The sequence below is a fragment of the Pongo pygmaeus genome, chromosome 5 (genome assembly GCF_028885625.2).
Source record: "Pongo pygmaeus isolate AG05252 chromosome 5, NHGRI_mPonPyg2-v2.0_pri, whole genome shotgun sequence".
In the NCBI taxonomy this organism is placed as follows: Eukaryota; Metazoa; Chordata; class Mammalia; order Primates; family Hominidae; genus Pongo; species Pongo pygmaeus.
Window position 1 is genome coordinate 123,711,497 of NC_072378.2, and position 25,459 is coordinate 123,736,955.

Below are 25,459 nucleotides of genomic sequence, written 5' to 3' on the forward strand. Positions count from 1 at the left end.
AAAATATGAGATTTAATTGGGCAGTTGACAAAGTGTATGCATTGATTTGCTAGACGAAAAATTTAGTTCCACATATTTCCATTTCTCCAACTTACAACAAGAATAGTAATAATGTACATCAGCTTTACTTACATCATTAAGAAATGCTTAAAATATGTATTTAAAAATCTATTATTTTTAAATACAGTTGATAAACAGTGTCCTCCAGAATCTTGGAGAGATTATTTAAGCCTCAGAAAGCCTAATGTTTAGTTGAAGAGCAAGTACCCCTAACAGATGCAGAGCTGCTGAGAGACCAGGTGCCTCCTCCTCCAGAGTTTCAGCCTCTCCACCACTCAGGCCTGCCCACAGGCACCTCCACTACCACTTGGGATTATGGGTAATAGATTAGACAATGTTAACAAAAGGAGCATTATGCTAGGCTAAGCAAGGCACTATTCAAACAAGGTCACAGGACTACATTATAATAACATATCTCCTAAAAAGCAAACATCCTTTAATTGGCATAAGGTAAATAAAAGAGCACTTACAATGCAGCATTTTATTTCTGCTTTTCAATTTGAATACATTTTTTCTGCAGCACTTATAATTTAAGGGCAAAAATTCCTAACTTTTTTTTTAACAGAAAACATCTAGCTACTGTAAAGTTTGGAAAAAAAAAAATCACAAGAAATAGCAGATTATTTCATTGAGTCAGAATACACAGAGCCTAGTGCTAGTAATTCTCCTTAACCCAATATCAGACAAGAAATGGTCACCTATTTCTAGAACAGAAAAAGGAGATGGCTGTATTGAAGTTCATGGAAATTGAACATGAAGAAAATAAGATGAGAAAATAAACATGAAGAAAATAACAATTACTTAATTGAAATTTTCTTTTTTTTTCTGTAGGTTATTGGGGTCCAGATGGTATTGGGTTACATGAGTAAGTTTTTCAGTGGTGATTTGTGAGATTTTGGTATTTTCAAGTGTAAATATACCATAAAAAATATTGACGCATGTTTCAACTAATCTGATTCCTAAATGTCATAATGTGTTCTATCTAACTGGAGTGTTTAACAAAACAAAAAACTTCAGCAGACTATGCATACTCTGGATGCATAAATCAGCTGAAATCTGGCCCAGCTATCCTAGACACAATCCATCCTAAAACAATGGCAAAAATTAAGTTAGAATCTTACTTTGTATCATACACTGAGATGGATTTTTGAGGAATTAAAGTTAAATTTAAAACTTGAAACAATGTTTTTTGGATGGGTGCTGTGGCTCACACCTGTAATCCCAGCACTTTGGGAGGCTGAGGTGAGCAGATCACTTGAGGTCAGGAGTTTGAGACCAGCCTGGCAACATGGCAAAACCCCATCTCTACTAAAAATACAAAAATTAGCTGGGTGTGGTGGCACATGTCTGTAGTTCTCATGCTGAGGCATGAGAATCTCTTGAACCCCGGAGGCAGAGGTTGCAGTGAACCGAGTTTGCACCACTGCACTCCAGTCTGGGTGGCAGAGTGAGACTCTGTCGCAAAACAAAAAAACAATCTTTTTTAAACTTGAGGAATATATTGGTGGCTATTGAATTAATTCTTGAATGAAGATTCAAAGCCAGAAACACCACAAGAAAATGTCAGCATATCTAACCACCTAAAAATTCAAGAATCTAAACATAGGCACACATGCATACATACATATATGAACTCACACATGTCCATTCACAAAGACAGAAAGCATAATATTAACTGTAAAACAAACTCAGAAAAATATTTGAAAATAAGTTATAGATGAAGGGTATACATACCCAAAACACACACACACACACACACACACACACACACACATACATATCATTAGGAGAAATGGGCAGTGAGTGTGAACAGTTACACATGATATATACATTGCTAAAAACCATATTTGAATCTTTCAACTTATAAATAGTAAGCAGTTAAAAATACTTTGCAGAGACATGGATGAAGCTGGAAGCCATCATTCTCAGTAAACTAACACAGGAACAGAAAACCAAACACTGCATGTTCTCACTCATAAGTGGGAGTGAACAACGAGAACACATGGACTCGGGGGTAACATCACACACTGGGGCTTGTCAGAGGTTTGGGGGCAAGGGGACGGAGAGCATTAGAACAAATACCTAATGCATGCAGGGCTTAAAACCTAGACGACAGGTTGATAGGTGCAGCAAACCACCATGGCACATGTATACCTATGTAACAAACCTGGACATGTATCCCAGAACTTAAAGTAAAATTTAAAAAGAAGAAAGAAAAACTAAGAAAACATGACACCTTCAAAGGAACACAATAACACGTCAGTAACAGGCCTCCAAAAAAGGGAAATCTATGAAATGCCTTTCAAAATAATAATCTTAAGGAAACTCAGAAAGAAAAAAAGAGAACACAAATAAAAAATACAAAGGAAGGAGAAAAATAATTCATGATCTGAATGTGAAATTCAGTAAAGAGATAGATATCATAAGAAAGACCCAAACAGAAATCCTAGAAATGAAGAACTTAATGAATAAAATAAAAAATAAAATTAACTTTAACAATTAACTAGATTATCAGGAAAAAATACAGTGGAAGAACATTCTCATTTAAACACTATGCAGCTTTTTAAAGAGAATGAGGACAATATTTAGTGATATGAAAATATTTCAGGATATATTGTTATATTGTAAAAGTCAGATTATAGGACATACTAGATTTTGTGTAAAAATAGGGAGGAAAATAACACGTACTATCTGGAAAACACATAATAAAGCTCTGGGAGGATGCATGTAAAATTCACGAGTGGTTTACTGTATGTGGGTTTGGCATGAAATGGCAGCCAGTAGGCTGGGAGCAAGGTGAGAGGAAGGTTTTCACAAAGTATCTTTATGTGTTGAGCAATTAGAACTTATTATCTATTCTACATAAATAAATAACAATTAGAAATTAAAGCAATCTGACAGATAATCAAAATATGCAAGTTACAATAATGAGATCTACTTTCTTACCTATCAAACTGACAAGTATTTCTGATATAATATCCTTATTGCTGGCTAAGGCAGTCTCAAAACTGCCAGAGGAAAAATTGACACAACATTTCTGGAAAGTTACCACTTTTCAGTTCAACAGTTCTTAACAGTCTTAAGTATTTTATTTCTCTCAATCCAGAAATTCCTTTTTTCAGATTCTATTCTGAGAAAATAAACCTAATTTAATTTGTAAAACTGCGTGGTCATCTAAAATCTGAATGTAAAGAGTTGGAAGTCAATGGGAAAGGACTCAGTGTGTTAAAATAGTAATAAAATAACTTCATACCTTTCTTTTCAGGTTTTTCTTTTTCTCTTACTTTTTCCTTTTCTTTTTCTTTGTGTGTAACTGAAAAGAAACAGATAAATAGTTTTCATTTAAATAACAGGAATAAATGAGGAGATGTTTGCATGGCAGTTTTTAATGTCAAAACTTATCTTCTACTTTTAGAAATCTTCCTTTAACTGGATTCAGATTTTATGTAGTTAGAGGTTTAAACTTCAAGATAATTATAGATTTATTTCTTATTCCTATTTTTATTTCATATCCAAGCACAAACTAGTACTCAAACCAAGTCTGATTGCAAAGGTAAGAATACCCCCATCAGCTTTTCCAAATCTTTAATTGAAATAATTGGAAAATTAAAAAAAATTATCATGTCATATGCCAAAGGATCCCGGCTTTGATATTGGATGAATGCTTGAAATATGAGGACGAGAATATAGAGATATAATTTTCTGATCTTGAAGCAAAGAACAATCAACCTAAATAGTATGTGTTAATCTTCTACAGAAACATTCCACACTGAATGTTTTAAAAAATATACTGGAATAAGACTATAAAATACCAAATCTTTTCAACAAAAATAAAATTTAATTTAATATGAGCAGTGATCTCATCAATTATTACAACAGGACTAAAATTTAAGTCATAATCTTACCCCATACCTTAGTCATAATTCTTATTCATTATCCATGCTAGAAACATGAGACTCATCCCAATTTGTCTTTTTTTATTTTTCCTTTTCATTCATTTACCACGCTCTTTCAATCATGCCTTTTTAATATTCCTCTTCCTCATTTTCTTTTATCCAATATTATTTTCCGTAACTATCATTTATTTACACAAGAATATAGAAAGAACACCTGCTATGTGCCAAAGACTCTCCTCAACAAGATAGGGTTCATTCCTGTCGCCATGATGTCAATAAGCTAATGACTAGTGGATGCTAAGCAAATAATTACAAAGATGGGTAACTGCAGGGAGTCAAATTGCTATGAAGAAAATATGCAAGGTGGAATGTTGATGTATGAAATGACCTAATCTAATCTGTTTGTTAGGGGAAGAGCCCTTGGCAGAAATGACATTTAAGAGTATGAGAAATGAGAAGAAATTAGCCTAGTAAGAGATTAGGAGGGAAAAGGGGAAGAGACCAATTTCCAATTCAGAAGTTGAAGCAGGATGTCTCTTTTGGGCATATTATTATACCTATCATAATATTATAATATCCTGACTTTTCTTTTGAACCTTTGGATTTTAGATTTTTATATCTCATATTAACCTTTCTAACATGAAAATTCGATATCATTCACTCCTCCGTTACAAATATTAGTGCCTCCTCACTGCTTAGTAAGATATCTGTCACATAGTGGGTGCTATATCAAAATAAAAATATTTTACTGCTCTAGTGATCTGACATTTGCATACCAACCCCATGTTTACCAACCCAATGTCATCTACAAATAATTTCTCCTTGAACTTTATATTCTCATTATAACTAAATGCTAGTAGCTCCATAAGCACACCACATGCCCTCATGATGCCTTTATGTCTCTGCCTGTATGTGTCTTCCACCTAGAATTACCACACCCACATTCATCCGTTTTCCTTTCCCTATTCCATGCACTCTTTCATCTTGGTTCAAATGCCTCCTTCTCTGTAACATTTTCTTTGATCTCTACTTATTCCATTCACCAACTGCACCATGTATATAATTATATTTCAGCAATTCAATAATAATATTGATATTGTTAGTATCTCTACTCAGTAAATGAAATTAGGGGCTACATCATATTTATTTTATTTTATTTTTTTACATTTCCAGGTCATCACAAGGTCTCAATCACATAGTGGACTCTGTAATATTTTTGAATAAGTGAAATTCTAAAATATTCTAAGAGCTAGTTTTATCATCTAGTTAAATTCTATTTATGGATGATGTGGTAGAGCTATAATAGACACTGCTTGCTTCCAATTATGTGAAACTTTTGACAATTTATTGAAATTTCTCAAATAATTAAAACCTAATGAGAAAAAGGAGAAAAAAACTCACCTTAAAACATTGAGATATTATTTTTTTTCCACATCTAATGGTTCTTTTAGTTGTTTATTAGCTACTCAGTTCAATATAAATAGCTCACAAAATAAGGCGAGGAAATCACTATTCATACTGACCACAAATGGTTTATTTTGGTTCCTTTGAATCCCTATTAATTAAGCAGAAAACCAAGAGAAAATCTTGGCACAAACAAAGCGTCTTTTAAAGTTTCTCTGGGGGGGAACCAAGTTTGTGTGAGATAAGCTGTACTTTGAGAGCCCTGATTGGAAAGACCCGCAGGGGAACACCTAATCTGTGTCTCTGTCTCTGTAAGGAATGAGGACTCACCCACCTTGGATAGCTGGTTGTCCATTCCACTAAAGGATTTTCAGATTGACGTGCGCAAAGGCATAAACGGGAGAATTAACACAAAATCAAAAGAGCAAAGGGACTGCATTCGGACTGAAATTAGCATATTAATGCCTCATTCCTGTTACCCTAGGGAGAAATCTAGTTCCTCCCAGCTGAAGGGTTGATTTACAGACCCTGTACTGTATGCTAGCATTTTATTATCCCCCTCAGAAATGGCATCACAACATTTCTTAGTGAAGCAGCTGGACCCTTGGGCCCTAGGGAGCTGTTCATAATGGCAGACGGCCACTGAAGCTCCTTGGACAGAAACTTCAAACTTTGGCAAGACTGTGCTCAAATACCAAGTTTTGAAATGACTTTCAACACAGCAATGCAACAATCAGCAACTGCCTTGGTAATCACTCTAAAATAAAAATCACCTGATAGAGCAGCTGCATTCGCTTGAGCGTCTCTGCTTAGAGCCCACAACCAGGAGTTTTCATATGGAAGAAGAGTACCTCCTTGTCACCAGCCTTATTTGGCAAATTATATCTTAGCCAGGACAGTTTTTAGCTCAGGACGGAATAAGCTTCTTGCACCTGCTAGAGTTTAATTTGTTTGTCATCCTTATTTACAAGAAACAAAAGTCCCTTCGGTATGCTGATAATTAAAAACAAATGGAATCCACCAGTTGGAATGGCCCTGATGTCTGGCATCTGAGTTGGCATGGGCCTGCTGTTCCTGCCCTTGCCCAGACTCTGACCTTTCCCTGACCAGAACATTCAGCTCAACTGGACCCAAGCACATCTCTCACCCTCCCATCTGGCCCCTTTCCAGCCCTCCCCAAACTGTGCTCTGTGTTTTTGTTTTTGACCCTGGCAGTCACCAGGCAGACTATGTCTTTTTCTCAAGTATATCAGAGCTCATAATCTGCCTGACCCTGTGTTTTTTTTTTTTTTTTTTTTTTAACAGGGAAAACACTCCCTTGGGGTCAAATCATGGGAGCCAGGTTATCAGAGTTCTTTACTTAATCATCCCGTTCTTAGGTTGAAAATCAAAAATTGTAATGCCAAAATTTGTAAAGTACTGATTTGTATAGGCTACTACATTCTTCAATTGATGGTTAGCAAATCAATTTAACCGAACTCTAGAACATACGTGACTTTAGACTGCTGCATATGACTAATCTTGAGTACCCAACTAAAAAAAAAAAAAAAAAAAGATGGATAATCAGGTAAGCATTACACCTTTTCATTATTAACAGAAAAAAATCTTTGAGGAGCATCATTACCTGTAATAAATTTTACTGATTTTTCTTTTAACTAATTCCTCTCATTTTCACATTTCTTGTGCTTTTTTGTTAGGTATTAGTGCTAAAATACTCTATAGACTTTAAGTAGGTGAACATTGCAAACAGCTTCATAAAATTCGTATATATCTATATTTTAATTTGTAATGTTTTATGAAAGGGCATGATACACATTCATCTTAAACCCTTAAAAAAAATTCTGTTTCAGCCACCATTAAACAATAAGGCCAGATCTCTTGGTTAGTGTGTATGTCTTTGTGTGTATGTTTCTTTTTTATTTTTGGTAGCTAATTTGCAGAAGTTCAGTTCCGTGGTAAGGCAAGATGATCTCTATGCTTTTTAAGAGACAATCATGAACTTAACAGAAATGCAATATTGAGCTAAAAATCTTCTCAAATATTATATTACCCATTTTTCCTAAAGGAAGAATTTATTATTTTAACTTTAATATAAGCATGCAATTTCAATTTCAGAGCCGATAGGAATATAAGAAGTAACCACCCTCAACTTCTTTGTCCGTGGATAAGAAAATATGCTCATAAGAGTCCGTGACAGACCAGGAAAAGAATGTAGTTATCTAATTGCTAAACCAGTACTCTTCCTTCAAAACTACGCAGCCATATCTGCTCCAGGTTCTGTGTAGACTATAAACTTGTTCTCATGAGCCAAAATGTGCTGATCGAATTCTCCAAGCACATTATCTGTGATCTACGTTTCAATAGTGCACATACTTCTTTTTCATAATAAAAGTACTTTCATTTACCTATTAAAGTGAAGATTAGGCAAATTACCCAAACTTGTAAAGCTAATCTGATACTTATGCATTAAATTACAAAAGATATTTTATAATTTTCAAATATTAGTTTGATTTTCAAATTCAATTTAAATGTATGGACAATTTCCCCTTCTCCTGGGGCTACATAGCCATAGTAAGAACTGTAATCGCTTTCTCATAAGTGAACATTCACTATGGACACTGTGATGCATAGCTTTGTGCACTTCTGGTTTCCCTGTCCAGGTTTATTTTTCATGATTGCCAGAGAGGGAAAGAAAATATATTTTGTACTTTAAGGAGTTAATTAAGTGCAGCTAAGAGAAGACAAAAGTAAAAGTTTATACAGTACAGGACGGCTAAATGAATTTGTGGGCTTTAAGAGCATTTTTATAAAGGGCTTCAGGATATTTAAATACATTTTAATGTATTTGATTGCATTTTGACTTTTGAGCCTCACCATCAGCTAAATCCCTTGTCAGACTATGATTCCAATTCTGCAGTTGTTTCCCAAAAACTGAAGGAGTTCTAGACAAATCAGTGTTATTATTCTGAATCACCTTTTTTAAAAACATTCCTTTGTTTTTTTTGTGCATATGATATTGTTATGGGTTGAATTGTGTCTCCCCAAATATATATGTTGAAGTCATTAGCCCCAGAGCCTAAGAATGTGACTTTATTTGGAAATAAGGTTTTTACAGAGACAATCCAAGTTTAAGTCATGAGGCTAGTCCCTAATTCAATAGGACTGATGTCCTTATAGAAAGGGAAATTTGGGTCCAGAGAAGGATATGCACAGAGGGAATGCATATCCTGTGAAAAGACAGAGACACAGGGAGAGCATCATTTGAAGATGAAGGCAGGAATTGGAGAACTTCATCTACAAGGCCCCAAAGCTTGCCCACAAACCTCCAGAGGCCAAGAGAGAGGCATGGAACAGATTCTTCGTCACAGCCCTCAGAAAAAGCTCATCCTGTGGAAACCCTGACTTTGGACTTCTGGCCTCAATAAGGTAATATTAAGGTTAATGTTAATAATAATAGTAATAATTAGACTTCTGTTGCAGCCCTTGAACCAAGTTCCCACCTGGTTCCTTGAGGACTGACCTCAGCTTAGCTTTTGTGTCTTCTCAGTTAAGTTTCAGAGTCCACACCTGAACCAAAACCCACTAATTCCTCTGAGGTCCTTCCAGAAAACTGCAGTCCAACTTGCTCAACAACTGAGGTTGCCAAACCCCAAACTACGTCTCTCCTCGAGGACATCTCTGTGAAGTACTTACTACATGTGGTATAATTGTGTATTTACTTTTTCAAATTTATCATTAACTGGATCTTATTCATCATGGAATTTGTAGTGCCCAGTATGGTGTTTGGCACAAAGTAGGTACTGCGAATAAGTGGATGTGTATTATCACCTAGTGGCTGTGACCACTTTTTCCATTTACACTATCTGCCTGCCAGAATACACCCTATTCCCGCTGTCTAGCCCACTCTGAAGCTGACCATATGCCGTCTCTCCAGTATACATTTCTGTTAAGTAAACTTCTCCATTTTTGAGATTACTTTTTCACCCAACCACCTGACAATACAAGTGGATGTAGAAGAAACCTACTGTTCTGCCTGCCTACGGGGCCGTCCTATTGTCTAGGAGCCTTCTTGGAAAAAGTTCACATATTTAGTTATATGTTTACCACTGGGTTCCTGTCTTTTCTGATTTGTTCTGTTCTACAAGTAAATTGACATGTTTATTAGTTAAACTGTAGCTAACATCTTATCTAATATTACCAATAAAATTCACAATTGCAAAAAAAATAAGGCAATATACAATAAACAAACAACTACAAGGAGGGGAAGCTAGAGGAAAATTAGAAATACATTACTATTTTTCTCCAGATAATTGGATTGTGGGGGTGCGGTTCCTCTTTTTTTTTTTTTTTTGTGCATTTTCCAAATCATCCATATTTATCTGTATTATTATAATTTTTGTTGTTTCAGTGTGAGTGTTTTCAGATTACATATTACAGAAAGTTTTTGTTTTACTATGAAATTGTTCATTGCCATTAACCACATAAATTTGACTTAAATTACCATGGCTTAATTAAAGCTAAATGGAAAGTTGTCTGTAGGAATGTCAAATGCAAAGTTGTCTGTAGGAATCCAGTAGAGACTAACAAAACAGAAGAATACTTCATTTACAAATTAAATCATTATTTCAGTACTTATTTAGTGTGTTGGGTACTCTGTTAGATGTTAAAATTATTTTTAATTTGTTATAAGCATACAAATTCAGAGCTGGTGAAAACCTGAGAGACTATGAGCCCGTATCCCTTTGTTCATGGATAACAAAACAGAAGGCTGCCCTAGAACATACATGAAGACAAACATAGTTCCCTCCCTCAGTTAGTTAGATCAACATATACCCACAATTAAAATATGTTGTCAAAGTGCTTGGAAGAGCAAAAGCTGGGGTGGAACAGCATGGACAAAGCGCTTAAATGCCCCCAGTGAAGAACAGCAGTGGGGACTTCTTAAAGGAACTGACACTGCATATGAGAATCAAAGAAATAAGCAGGCTTTTGCCGAGGGACTACACAGGAAGGGCTTGATGGCTGGAGAGAAGAGAGCATACAAAAAAAGTGCACAGTTATGAGACAGTGACAAAGCCTGCTCAGGGACCACTCAACAGCTCAGCCTGCCTGCAGTACAGGGGGCATCAGTGGGGTCTGGAGTGCTAAGGGTGGCAGGGAGGAGTAGGCTGTATCTGTGGGAAAGCTTGGTAAGGAGGTAGAAGAACAGGGAAGATGTGATAAACTATGAAGCTGGAATGTTGTAGGGGTAGCAGTGATCATATGAGGAAGGTTTTATATGCCAGGTTAGAAAATGTCACTTTTATCTCTTAGAACTGGGGCACCAACAAATGAATTTAAACCCATAAGAGACGGGATTAGCATGGACCTGAGGGGTTAATGCTGGGAAATCACTTAAGAAGTGACTGTCACAATTTAATTGAGAGATGATTGTGGAGAAGATAGCAGTTTGAGAAGAGAGAAAGTAGACTAAATTATAGTAAAGAGGAGCTAAGTAGGGTTGAGCTCTAGTGTTGAAAGAGACAAAGAGGTCTATGGCAGGGACAAGCTTTGGTGTTGAAAGAGAACAAGAAGTCTATGGCAGGAACTAAAATTCAAATGCCTTCATAGGTGAGGCAGGTAAATTAACATGTACCCCAGTGGTGGAGACTGTCGTAAACAGAGGGTGCAGGCCCCACTTAAAGGCATCCAGTCGCTCATTATCTAAAACACTGGCTGGTCAAAAGAAACCACTGTGGGATATACTTGAACTCTAAGCCATGAGTTCAACAGACAGTGATTCTAACCCTGGCTACTCATTTGAATCATTAGGGCAGCTAGGCCCAAACCCTGGCATTACTTCTCAAACATTAATGGTCCCAGGATGGAGTATGCACATGGATATATATTTTTAAAAGCTATCCTGGTGATCTAAACTGCAGTCAGGGTTGAGTACCACCCCTGGCAACAATGGCTTCTAGATGTTTAGCATGAATAATTTGGGTGGACAGTGATGTCAGTTATTAGGACAAAGAATACAGACAGGAGAAGATGTTTTCTGCAATAGATGTTAATATGGGCTTGAATACATTAGATGAAAGAAGTCTGTTAGTTACCTGTGTAAAGTCAGGTGGGAATTTTATAAGAAGGCTCAGAGACTTTATATTCTATACCTTCAGCATTTTCAAATATCAAAATTAATTAACTACATGGGCTCCTAAATTAGTTGATAGCTTAAATAAAATGCTAAGGGATTATCCAATTAAGAAAATACTCAGGATATTCACGACATTCTTAAGATTTTATTTAAGATAGTGCACATTAAAGATGCATTTTTAATGAGGAATTTATATCTTAAGGGAATGATGGCACTACATTGGCCATACACAAACTGTGTCCTATTGTCAGTGTGACTAAGCTCTTCACATATAGTAAGAAAAGCAAAACAAAAACAAAACAAAAGTTTAATACCACCAAAAAACAAAAGAACTCATCTTGCTGCCTAAGGAAAAAGCAAAAATAGTAGTTATTCTGACTTGTTCTGATCTCTCAAATAATGAAATTTTGAAATTTCAGAAATTTTCATAAACCTGAGTTCCATAAGCATAGTAACTTTACATCTTACTTTTGCTATGCTGATATCTGAAGATATACAAAAGTCTTTGTGATAATGCTGCTATTTTTCTACCATGAACTGTAAACTTGGTAATATTTGCCATTTTGTGGTTTCTATCTTTAAATACTCTTATCTTTCTATTCACAAACATGAAAAATTGCTTAACATCAGTAACCATCAGAGAAACACAACTCACAACCACATTGAGATATCATCTTACATCATTCAGAATGGTTACTATTAAAAAGTCAAAAACAACAGATGTCATGGATGCATAAAATAGAGAACACTTCTACACTGTTAGTGGAGATGTAAATTCATTCGACCTCTATGGAAAACAGTATGGGGATATCTCAAAGAAGTAAAAATAAAACTACCATTTGACCCAGCAATGCCACTATGAGGTATCTGCTCAAAGGAAAAAAAATCATTATATAAAAAGACACCTGCCTCACATGTTCATCACAGCACTATTCGCAGTAGCAAAGTCATGCAACCAACTTAAGTGTCCATCGGTGGCTGATTGGGTAAAGAAAATGTGGTATATATACACCATGGAATACTATTCAGTCATAAAAAAGAATGGAATTATGTCCTCTGCAGCAACATGGATAGAGCGGGAGGCCATTATCCTAAGTGAACTAACTCAGAAATAGAAAATCAAATATTGCATGTTCTCACTTATAATTGGTACACATGGACATAAAGATGGAAATAACAGACACTAGGGATCTCAAAAAATGGGGAGATTGGAATGGGGACTGAGGCTTGAAAAATTACTTATTGAGTATTATGTTGAATATTTGGGTGATGGACGCACTAGAAGAGCTCAATCCCCATCATTATGCAACATACCCAAGTAACAAACATGCACATGTATCCCTCAAATCTAAAAGTTTTTTTAAAAAACTTGTATTTTTTAATGTAATTATCAGTCCCTCTAAACTCTGACTGACTGGTATGCATGCTTGTCAAGACTTCTTTCTAAACAGGGCCTTTAAGTAATCCTTTGACTCCAGGATGCTGCTTAAGTAATTAGATCTGGTGATTTGAAGTTTATTTATTGAAAAGACAGTGGAATAGGCCAAATAATGGCCCTCTAAAGCATAACTATATCCTAGTCTCTGGAATCTGTGAATGTTACATATACATATGGACTTTGCAATGTGATTAAGTCAAGGATCTTGAGATGGTGAGATTATCTTGGATTATTCAGGTGGGCCCAGTTTGTGGTAATTTGTTACAGCAGCCACCGAAAACTAGTACACCTATGACAAGCCATCTGACATATCTACCAAGATAAATACTGCCACATCTCATTTCTCAGTTGTGTTAAGACTGAAAATAGTGGAAAGGAGATTTAAAGGTGCATACAGTCTATGCGTCTTTATATGGTGTCTACTATACAGGTAAGCTATTAGAATTAGGTAATAGAACTAGCTATTAGAATTAGGTAATAAGCTATTAGAATCAGGCTACATGGCACACAGACTGATGGGAAGAGAACAGAGATGGTATCTAGGAACTGATAGATATGTACAAATGCAAGCAGATCAGTGAGGTCAACCAGCAGGAAGCAAGGTTCTAACCACAGGGTTTCAGAGACAAATTCTAGATCCTACGGCTATGAGCAAATTCTGATGCTACAGACTCAGCAGGCACCAAAGAACAAAAAGAAGAAAGAAAATTGGATATAGGATATACTGGAAAAGCCACATGTTCTTATGTTAGAGATAACAGGCAAAAATGTGGCTCTACAAATTACTAAACTTGACACAATGATTGAATCCAGGTAAACCTACGTATTCTTAAATGGAATTATATCTACCGTGTTAGATTATTCTATGAAGATTAAGTGAAATATTAGACATAAAAAATTACATATAGTATTTCATCCATAGTAGATAAACACTCATACAATATTAAATTTTTAAGAAGGGAAACACAAATATAGAACTGACAAGGCAGTGAAAGTAGTTTAGTGTTGTTACAGGAACTTGGGATGACACATCTTATATTTGTTCAGCCTATGATCAGACAGATATCAAATGATACTAAAGATAGAGAAAAAAAGGAATTCAGATAAGAAACCTGTAAGGGACTCTCACTTATCCAGTTAGAGGTGGTTAAGATGATTAATTAATTAACTGATAGTTACTGTTTAAAATTAGTCAATAATTATTTTAAGAATTTTATGTGTACATTTCATAATTATTTAATCCTTATGACAACTCTATCATCCCCATTTTACAGATGACGAAATAAAGGCAAAGAAAGATTAATTATCTTGCCCAAGGACACATAGCCAGAAGTTACCAAATTTGGATTCTAACCCAGATAATTTAATTAAAGACCTTTCTAAAAGTAGAAAAAGGTTATGGTAATATCACCCTTTATGAAAATCACATACCATGCTCTTAGTTTATTTATTAATTAGAATATCTGAGTATTTACCACGGGTTAAGGAAATGTTCTTTAATAATAATGACTTGGACCTTTTATTTATGACAAATAACATTCTTTCTAATTCTTTGAAGTTAGTCTGTATATATCTTTTTATTTAAAACATCTGTGGGCAGAGTTATTTATGATTACAAAGCAAACTCAGACTGTTGACTGCTAGAGAAGACTGGTTAACATTTCTTACCATTCAACATGTGGACCTACATCTGACCATGGGTATCCATTGTTGGATATAGCTTTAAATATGATTGTATTCTGCAAGATCATTTTGACCTATAAAAACTTTAATTTAAAACCATCACCCTAATGTGAAATCAGCGTTCTTGGAGGTAACTTGTACTAGAGCACTCTGCTTGGTACTCACAACTACTCCGTTGTGGTTAAGTCATTCTGCCTGTTCCCCAGGGGCCATTTATATGAGTCACAATTTAGTTAATGATATTTGGTAACACAAAAAATGTTAAATTATGGTTGGAATTTTTTTCTAAGCAAATGTAATGTTCCACTATATTACTATATAAATTCAGTACAAGGTCACATACAGTATTCTGATTATATTTATAAAATAAAATAAATTTCTACCTCTTTGATGAGGTACTGTATGTGACCTTGTATTGGTCACATACAGTATTCTGATTATATTTATAAAATAAAATAAATTCCTACCTCTTTTATGGGAAAAAATCCAAGGTTAATTTAGTTCAAGGTAAACCTTAACTAACATGTCAGAGCTTGTGTCCTAAAACCATAATAAGTATTCATTGCCTAGTTATCATTTAAAAGGTATATTCTTTAGCTCCATAAACTGCTGCATTCTTCCCTGAGGAAAATATCAAACAAAATAAACAGAGGGACAAAGTAGAAATAAAAGTTAGCTTGATATGATAAAGTAAAATTATTTAATGTGGATGCCTATAAAAGTACCTAATTTCTTAAGAAAAAGAGTCAGAATTGAAACTCATTATTTGACACTATAAAATCAATTAGTTAACACATTAATATAGAATTGTTTTAGGAATATATATCCTGTGGGATTACATATTCTGTGTGATTTTTTTTTTTGTATCCTACTTGATGGGTCAATTATATAGGTGTAGACTCCCAAGGCTCTCCCGATGAGTTCCATGCTTCTAAAACCTTTTAGAATATCATATTGTCCCTTGAAGGAGAAAAAAACTATAGAGAAATAGAATGTGATCTAGCTTCCACCATAACAAAAATCTTTTGTCATCCCATAAAACACACCAGCTTGAGCATAATGAATCTTTTTAGACTCAGATATTTATTGACTCATTTATAATCATCACAGACTACTACTACCTTTCAAATACTGTATCTTTTCTTCTAAGGGTTCGAAATGCTTTGATAATAACTTAAATTCCTAACTATTTAAGGGTTCAAAATGCTTTGATAATAACTTAAATTCCTAACTATCCATCACATACAACCATAACTGACATGGAACATGGCATACAGAAAACAGTATTTATCTACATACAAGAGCAGTTGTAAAGCAAAACATTTATTTTCACTGAACTATTTGAGAATAAAGAGCAGGCATTAGTCTACCTCATTTACAGATAGGAAACTAAGCAATAAAGTGAAATCTTTTGTTCATATTCACACAGAAAAACTGTGGAAAACATAAGCTGTCTCTGATTTCCAGCTCAGTGTGGAGCAACTAAAGCTCTACTTTCACTTTCTTGAGAAATAGTTACTTTCACAAAACATATTTGGTCTACTCAAGAAATATATTCAGGTTAATAATCTCCAGCTCAGTCTTTGAGAAATTTATTTTAGACTTCAGCCAAATTCACTGTCTTAATTATGGAAGACTTGCTAGTTTAATAAACCCACTCTACAGCCCACTGCTCAGTCTTTGACATCAGAATTCTAATACAGCCAGGTCCAAAATGCAAATGGTGCCATCTGCATTACTACCTCCACTCCAGCAGCACTGTTATTAAATCAATAGCACAGTCTGCAAGAAAAAAAAACAGCAGGGACCCAAATGGTGTGGAACCAGTTGAGTTTCCGTTTAACCTTCAGCAGATAGAAACACAGAGCCAGTTCAGTCATGGTTCGCTTAGTCAATCCGTACTCAAGAGCTGCGTCCAACTTCTATGACCAAAGGAATTAAGAACCAAAAAAAGGAAAGAGAACAGTAAGGAGACATTAGTTTCCTAAGTACAAATATAAATAGGTTTCAACTGAGTGAGCTTCAGTGTTCTGATTGTTGAAGAATTGGCTGACCAATCTAGAATGAATTCAAACATTAGGATTAAAGACATAATATCTGTAGAATGATTTGAGCCCTTCACAAAAAGAAAGTACATGAAGTATATTTTAAAAACAACAGCAACAACATGGCATTGTATTAATATAAATTCACGTGCTACCATAATTTAATTGGTACTTTTATTATTTGAAAATTTGCTGTCTGCAACTGCGGTATTTACTACAGATAATTTTGCATTAGCTGGTTTATGACATAGTAAATACTGGATAAAATTCCATTTTTATCTCAGAAATGAATTATCTCATTTTCTGTCTTCATTATACAAATATAGTTATTATGAGATCTTTATTTTTGCCCTGGCTCATTCAAAATCATGTGAAACTGACCATTGGGAAAGCCTGGGCATGCTTAGAAGAATATATTTTTTAATGTCTTGCTTCCTATTAGTTTCTTTAAAGTTTTATGACTATCTCTGTCACCCACAGAAAAGTTATGCTTATAAGATGAGCAAGACAATGCTGGCCTTTCTTAATTTGCTTCTGCTGCAAGATTGCCGTCACTGGATTCAGTTCAGTTGAAAGTGATATTAATCATCATGTTGTCACTGTCCATCTACCTCTTGAGGCTGTGCACGAGAGCCGGGCTTTCTTACATGACCTCTGCCATGAGGTCATATAATGACTCTGCATTTCTACACCAAAGATTGTAAAGATATTGCATGACAGAAGGAATTCAGTTTAAAAAAAAATAAACTCTGACTTGTTACGGTAACTTCTTAAAAGAAAAAAAATTATTTCCTCAGTAAGTCAATATGTATTTGAGCTACTCTCTTAGTAATTGTAAATAATTTAAAAATTGTTACACATTTTGAAGTTACTTTGATTCCAACTATTAAATATTATTTATGTTATTTATACATTTATAACTGAAATTAACTGAGGAGTAAATTTACTTATTTAATATCAAAAATGTTACAAAAAACACTAAACATGAAAATTTTTCTCCCATATGAATACACAAAAATGTATATCTAAATGAAGAATAAACATAAAATTAAATGTTTACCTTTGGTTTGTATTTTCCTTTCAGGTTTCTCTTGTTTTTCAGTCTTATCTTTGTGTATTTCTAAGAAAAAATAGAATTTATAATTTTAAAACTCTGAAAATGTATAAAATTTAAGCCATAGCTATGACCTAAACTTCATAAACCTACCACAAAGTTTAAATTATTATACAGTCACTAACAAGTTTATTGGAGTCTAAAAGAGTCTTTGTAACATATTGCTAAACAAATCACTTATTTATTGAAATAAGGGAAAAATTGGAGTTATCTCAAAATTAGAGTTATTTGGAAAAGCTTAAACATTTAATAGACAGAGCTATGTTGTCACCATTTTCAGTGCTAAAACTGGTCACAAACTGTAATTATTTTTATTTCAATTACTCTCAAAACAAATTAAGAATCCTTAATAAGAATGTGATTTAGATTTAGGAAGATTGAGTTTTTACATATTAAATTAAGAATTTGTGAAATGAACTGTAACAACTATCTAATAGGAAATATATCTCAGAAGTATTGACTCTAAGCTATGTTTATAATCAGCATTTGGCATTACATTTAACCAACAATTACTGCAAGCAGATATGACACATTTCATAGAATAAGTTAGTTGTACGTTTTTTTCTAAACATCAGATTTTAGCAAATATATTCAATTTTCTGCCAGCTTCAGTATACATACATTGCCAAGGCTAAGAAAATGGAGTTAATTCTGAATTTACAGTTAATTTGGATAGAAGTAAATTTGAGATTAGAGTTTACAAATATGATTACTACCTTTGAAAAGTGACTTAATCTTCAATATCATGTTTTTTCTTAGAAAAATGCTAATGAGGTTTACTTATTTATTTATCACAACTTTATTCCACAGATGGTCTGAGATGGTGTTAATTACTGTACACATTTTAAATTCTCCATTTGTAAATTTGCATTTGCATTTTTGTAATTTTTCCAAAAGTCTGCTAAATTAAGATCAACCATAGAAACACCCTAAATATCTTCAGAAAAGACAGCTACTAGCTTTCATTCACCTGTTAAGGAGGTAACCACCACTGTGAAGGTTTTCTTCCTAATTTTCCTCATTAATCAGTTATCTTACTATTTACAGGGTCACTAATCACTCTTATCTCAACTCTGACTTTGCATATGGTGATGGAGATAGGTGAACAGGTAAGGCACTCATTCTTGTCTCTGAAAACAATTATCCAAAATGTAAGGAAATATCTCCAAATGATATAGGAAATGCCCATCTTCCTGTCTCTCTCACCATTTTGTTTATTTCTTCTCTAGTCTCCAAATTTTACTCTACAGCAGGGTTTCTTACATTAGCACTATTGACATTTTGAATTGGGTGAAGCATTATTTTGGGGAGGGGCTATTTTGTGCATTTTAGGATATTCAGCAGCATTCCTAGCCTCTACCTTTTAGGTGCCAGTAGCCCCCATATCCACCTCCCAATCTTGACAATGAAACATGTCCAGAGACTTTGCCAAATGTCTCCTACAGGGCAAAATGAATCCTAGTTGAGAGCCACTGCTCTAAACTTACATGATAACCAGAGTAATCACTATCACTGTCTAGACCTATACTATCCAATGCAGTAGCCACTAGATATTTGTGCATATTAAGGACATGATATATGGTTAATCCAAATTGAGATGTGCTGTAAGTATAAAATATACACTAGATTACGAAAACTTAGAATAAAATATAAGTAAAATCTTTCATTAATAATTTTTATATGAATTACATTTTGAAATGATATTTTGGTCATATTGGGTGTGATGGTTTTATTAATGGCTCAGTTTGGCTAGGCTATTATCCCAAGTTATTTTATTGAATACTATCCTAGAGTTGCTCACAGGTATATTGCAGATGTAATTAAAATCACTAATTAGTTGACTTTAAGTAAGACGATTTTGCAGATTTTGTATAATTTGGATGGGCTTCTCTGATTTCTTTGGAAAGCCTTAAAAACAGGCCTGAGATTGCCCAGGGCAAAAGGAGAAATTCTGCCTGTGAATGACAACTTTGGTTGGCAGCTTCCAGGCTCAACTTGCCTGTGAATCTCCCTTCCTCACTTCCTGTCATATGGGTTCAAAAATGCGTAGCCAGTTCCCACAATCGCATAAGCCAATTCCTTGTAATAATTTTTTAAAAGTATAAAAGTACCTCCATAATCTTCTACTGGTTCTACTTCTCTGTTTAATCCTGACTGATACATTGAATTAAATAAGATATATTATTAAAATTAGTTTTATATTTTTCTTTTTACTATTTTAAATGTGGCTACTAGAAAATTTTAAATTACATATGTGGCTGCTATTATATTATTACTAGACAGGTCTAATGCAGGTCTAATCCCAGGGGGAGCAAAGGACCTTTATAAAACTTTAGGTCATCCACAGAGGCAAATTGATTTCAAATGAACTGAAAAAACAAACTTGATATTCTCTCCTGTCAATACTGTTTCGCTTGCTCCCTCCTCTCCAAGCCAACAGATTCTATGAAGAAGATTGGTGATTTATTTAATTCAGGTCCATAAAGCAAGTAAAATATCAAAGATTTAGATGGTCTTTGGATATACTAAGGGAGTTGCCTTTAAGAGATCATTCCTTACTCCCAGTAGGTATTAATTGGAATATAGAGATGGCATGAAATTTTTAAAATTGAAAAATTGCATGGAATGCTACATTCACCATGTAATGGGGAGGCCTTAAAATTGTCATTTAGAATAATATTTTTTTAGAGGTAGGGGTGTGTGCATATGTGTGTGTATATACATGTGTGTCTTCCACAGACACCAGCTGACCATTCAAAAGAATAAAGAAGGGATTCTGGAGCTCACACGGGAGAATAAGACGTGAGTTAGACTCTTCCATAGAATCCAGTGCTGAAGGCCATCTTGCCTGAAAAAATCCTGTCAGAGCCTCCTAGTCTAACTTAGATTTTGGAGAAAAGACTGGACAGAGTAGTGGTGGTTTTGGGGACTAGAAAGACAGTCCTTGTTGATCATAGTAGGGTTTCCTGCAAGGTAGGTGTAAGTTGGCACATCAGAAAACAGATGAAAGAAGTACTAGCAGGAGCTACCTTGCTCCTCTTAGCTCTTGTGTACTCAGCCATATCCTGACAAAGGGAATGAGTGCTAGGTAGTAGCAACTGAAATGAGCAAGGGACCATCCTGAAAAAAAAAAAAAAAAAGACAAATCTCAAAGACTAGGGTCAAGACCACCACTCAGGAGAAGGGAAAGGCTGGGATAAATGTATTATCTCCCTTTCCCAAATACATGAAAGGGAGGTAACTCTAAAGTGAAAGGTAAGTACTTGCATGTTGGATATGCTTCACAATAAGTTTTACTTAAGCAAAAATAAAAATAAATAAAGGAAAATTAGACTGAAAAAAATGGCAATTTATTTCAGAGCAGTTATTTTTTACTCTATGGTAAGCAGAGTAGATGCAACCCAGTTCTACAACTTAGATCAATCTCATAGGGAAAGCCTCATTTTTTATTTTCCTGATTCTGCACTTCAGCCTTAGAACAAACTAAGACAACCTCACTGCTGTGGGCAGATGCAGGCAGTTGTCTTGTAAGCAGAGGTCAACCATTTTTAAAAAGATACACATACAGTAAAGTCTCTAGAGCTCACAATAAAATATACAAACTTCCATAGGCAGATTTTTGTTTTACAGGTACATTATCAACTATTTTTAGCTGAAATATTAATATTTCTACAGAGGCAAGCATAGAAAAACACAGCAGAACTAGTAAAGACATACACACACCTACATTTCTTTGCTCAGGAAGACAAAAAATTATTTCTGATGATTCAGACTTAAGGAGAAATTAAATGTTTCTTTGCATGTTTTATTGCAACTTTGCATTCTCTTTGGGGACTGGATTCCATCATTGGTGTCACTGACTGTGGATATCTGATGTCAGAATACAGTAAAGCCTCCACATGGCGTGCCAGTTTGTCTCCTTACACTTTAGCCAGGAAATGATGGCCATTCAAGCTCCTGTCCAATTCAGTAACATGTTACTAATTTAGACTTTGGAAAGATATTTTTCTCACAGGGAGGCAATGCCTGATTGGTTACCTTCAACTGCTCTTTCCAGCTAAGGCTATATTTGTATAAATTGCAAAATCAAATTTAAAAGATTCGAGTCATTAAAGGTGGACATTTATTGTCCAACAATCTTCAAATAAAATTAAGTTTTCTATATTATGTTAATATAGAAATAGCTTCTGGTTATTTAATAATTTGCAAAGATAGGTGAATGTCTCCACTTAATATAACATGAAATAATGTATAATAGCATAAAATTTTACTTAAACATCATGACACTTTTTGAGGACCAGTTCACTTAAACCTGAACCAAACCTGGATACAAGAGACTTAGAAGAAAGGCAAGGCAGTCATTATTCACCTCCACATATATGTCCTTTGCAATTAGGTGGATGTCCAATGTCTCTGAAAAGGTGTTAAGTCTCAGCACCAGATGCTAGTTGGAATCATAAGCCATATTTGTAACCGGTAAATCTTAAAAATTGTTTTGTGTCTTAGAAAGCACAGAGGTCAAAGTATCTTAATCCAGCTGTGAGTCTGCCCATAAATTCTTAAAGGTTATGAGTTTCTATTTGAATTTTGAGAAGGGAAGAAGGGAAAAAGACATGGAAAAAAAGTTACAATTATCTTAATGTGTTGGGAGGCAACCAAGGGAAATCCCTTTGTTCTACTGAGTCACTGGTAGCTTTGCCTAATAAGAAAGAATTAGCACTCCACTAAAGTTGCCGGTGTCAGTAATGGTTTCAAGGGCACTGAAGGATTTAAGAGAAGGGCAAATTAATTTCAAAGAACGTAGGAAGTGTATTTCTACTTCTTTTACTACTCCTGACTTTCCCCTAACACTTTTCTGGTGGCTGGTAGGGAGGTAGGAGTGAAGATAAGGGAGGAAAAAGTAGTATCTCCTCTTAGATCCTTATCGCTATTCATCTCTCACTCCAAGACTAAAAGCTTTTGAAATCCAAAGAAAACATTATCATACTAGGCTTTAAAGGCATTTACAACTTTCTTTCATTAAGGAACTCAGAGAATTTAAACTCTGACTTTCATGGTTTATCATTCAATGGCGATAGCAATGAAATATATCTTCCTCACACAGACTGTTTTTCTAAAGTACAATGCCAAACAGAGGAGGAGTTATAATAATTTATTATGGTGTTGAGAATAAATAAAAACTAGTCATATTTTTAGATTATTCTTTATTTCAGGATTCCAATGATCTGTAAAGAATTATTTTAATTATTTAAATAATCATCATATGAAAGATGTTATAAATCTGTAGTATACTAATATAATTAAAATATCATGCATTTTAATAAGAAAATGTAGACATAGATAAAACTATTAAAAGATCTATACAAAAATATGTGCATCTCTGACATCCATTAAAATACAGCTTAATGTTGAAGAAAATTAACACTGGAGTCAATCTGCTCAATTCAAATCTGATTTCCATATTTACTAGCTGTGTGAACTTCGTTTCCTGATCCATAAAATAAGATTAACAGTAGTATCTACCAGATAGGATTATATGCGGATTAAAATATGTTAAAATGTAAAACACTTAGAGCATCGTTTGTGTCAAGTAAGCATCATGTGAATGCCAGCTATTATTATTACTTGTCTCTCTTTCTCACTAAATAACTAAATTTGATGAGGGCAAGAATTATGTCTATTTTGTTCCACATTAAATTTTCAATGCCTAACATGATGACTGGAATATATTAGCCACTTGAGAAATGCATACTACTTGAAAAAATATTCAACCATGATTATGAGTTATCAATTCTTGCATATTTTAGAAGGTGGTGATGGATCATATTTTACTTGTTTTTTATGATACAACTTTCAAAATACTATTTAACTACTAAAATGATTATACTTGAAAATTTGAAAAAATATTTCGTTTCTAAATATTTTAAATTTCTATTAGAAATACACGGGAAAGTTGCAAGATTTTACTACTTACGGAAATAAGATAGGCCAAAGGTACTTATAAACTGCAACAATTGACCAGGTGCAGTATCTCACACCTGTAATTCCAGCAATTTGGAAAGCTGAGTTGGGCAGATTGCTTGAATCCAGGAATTCAAGACCAACCTGGGCAACATGGTGAAACCCCATCTCTACAATAAATAAATAAATAAATAAATAAATAAAATAAAAATGAGCTGGGTGTGGTGGTGCACAACTGTAGTCCGGCTACTTGGGAGGCTGAGACAGGAGGATCCCTTGAGCCCAGGAGGTTGAGGCTGCACTGAGCCATGATGGTGACATTGCATTTCCGCCTGGGCAACAGAGTAAGACCCTGTCTCAAAATAAATAGAAAAATAAAAGGGAAAACAGAAAAACAACTGCAACAATTGAAAGTTTTTTATATTTCAGAAATTTTTTTCATGTACTGTTTTTTCTAGAGCACTGAAAAGCTAAATTGTAATTATATTAAGGACATTAAGCATGTTGTTAACATTGCTTTATTTCAAAATTTATAGATGCTCATAAAAAAACTAGATAAACTATAAGTAAGTATATTATGCCTATAATAAAATGTTAATAAAATATAACTATTTCAACAGAAAAAAATTGAGAGCCAGATTTAAAACCGAGCTTAGAGGAAGGAACTTAAAATTTCTATTCCCTTTGTTCTGCAGATTTAATATTATTACATTTCTCTAGCATTTCTTATTAATGATTATGGTATTTCAGTGATAATCTACATTCTATTTTGTCTTATAACACTTGTCTCTATATTTATGGTATTCTATATGCAGAAATTACAAAGTTTAGCCCTTTACTAAATATATTTATGCTGGACATTTGAGAGGATAAGGATAGATTTTAATGATCCTCCTGGTAGTCCAAGTTAGAGTTTTCAAGTATAATGGAGAATTTTCTGGTTCTCATGACATGTGCTGAATGTCCCATAGGAACATACAATTACTCAAAGGGTGTAATCTCTAAAACTTCACCAAACTCCAAGTGAAGATTCACTTCATTAGTTTTTCTTCCTCCTCATGAGGCCATTTAATTCTGTCAAAATGTTTACATAAGGTCTATGTCTACCACAGTGCCAATGGTAATCATCAGGCCAATACATTTTCCCCAGACTCTCTGAGCTCAACTTCCATATGTAACTGGGAAGAGAGGCCACAGGTATTCAAAATGAGAAGGCTGGTAGTAGCAACAACCAGTGGAACCAAAATTAGTGAAAATAGATTGTGTCAGTGAGTCCTATGAACGAGCTGATTTTGTAGTGACGTATTTCTAAATTATTTTGTTATATTACATGTGTTTTGCTCATGATAGTTTTTATCTACTTACAATCATACCAAAGCTTGCTGTTGAGTAGACAGATAGTTTGTAATTTTGTCTAAGACTTACATGGCCAGTTTAAAGCATGCAATTTTTCTCTATTAATATGGCAAACTGTTAATAAATTCAAAATGTTATCAATTGAAGATTTTCAAATGACAGATTCAAGAAGTTAAAAGAATAATCTCTGTCACCAAGGCAATCATCCTGATTCTTTCAAGATGACAGTTCTGTTTATTAAATTATTATAAGGGTTGTGTATTTCAAAGAATGCCTCTTATTATATTTTCTCTAGATACCTCGCAAGCACCAGATAAAATAAAATGCCTTCTTACATTATTTCCCATTTTAATATTAAAAAAATCA

The 25,459-nt window shown here is 34.3% G+C and overlaps 1 protein-coding gene across 4 annotated transcripts in view; it reads right to left on the minus strand.

Moving 5' to 3' along the window:
• Positions 1 to 25,459, minus strand: part of TRDN (triadin) — a 421,845-nt gene that overhangs the window by 296,709 nt on the left and 99,677 nt on the right. For 3 of the 4 annotated variants that reach the window (XM_054492187.2, XM_054492188.2, XM_054492189.2), the window contains exons 5-6: positions 17,723 to 17,782; positions 3,314 to 3,373 (exon numbers count right to left, since the gene is read on the minus strand). In XM_054492187.2, the coding sequence (XP_054348162.2) occupies positions 3,314 to 3,373; positions 17,723 to 17,782 (120 nt within the window). Of the gene's footprint in view, positions 1 to 3,313; positions 3,374 to 15,919; positions 16,540 to 17,722; positions 17,783 to 25,459 lie in introns of those variants that run through there. The other variant, XM_054492190.2, reaches the window with a different exon arrangement.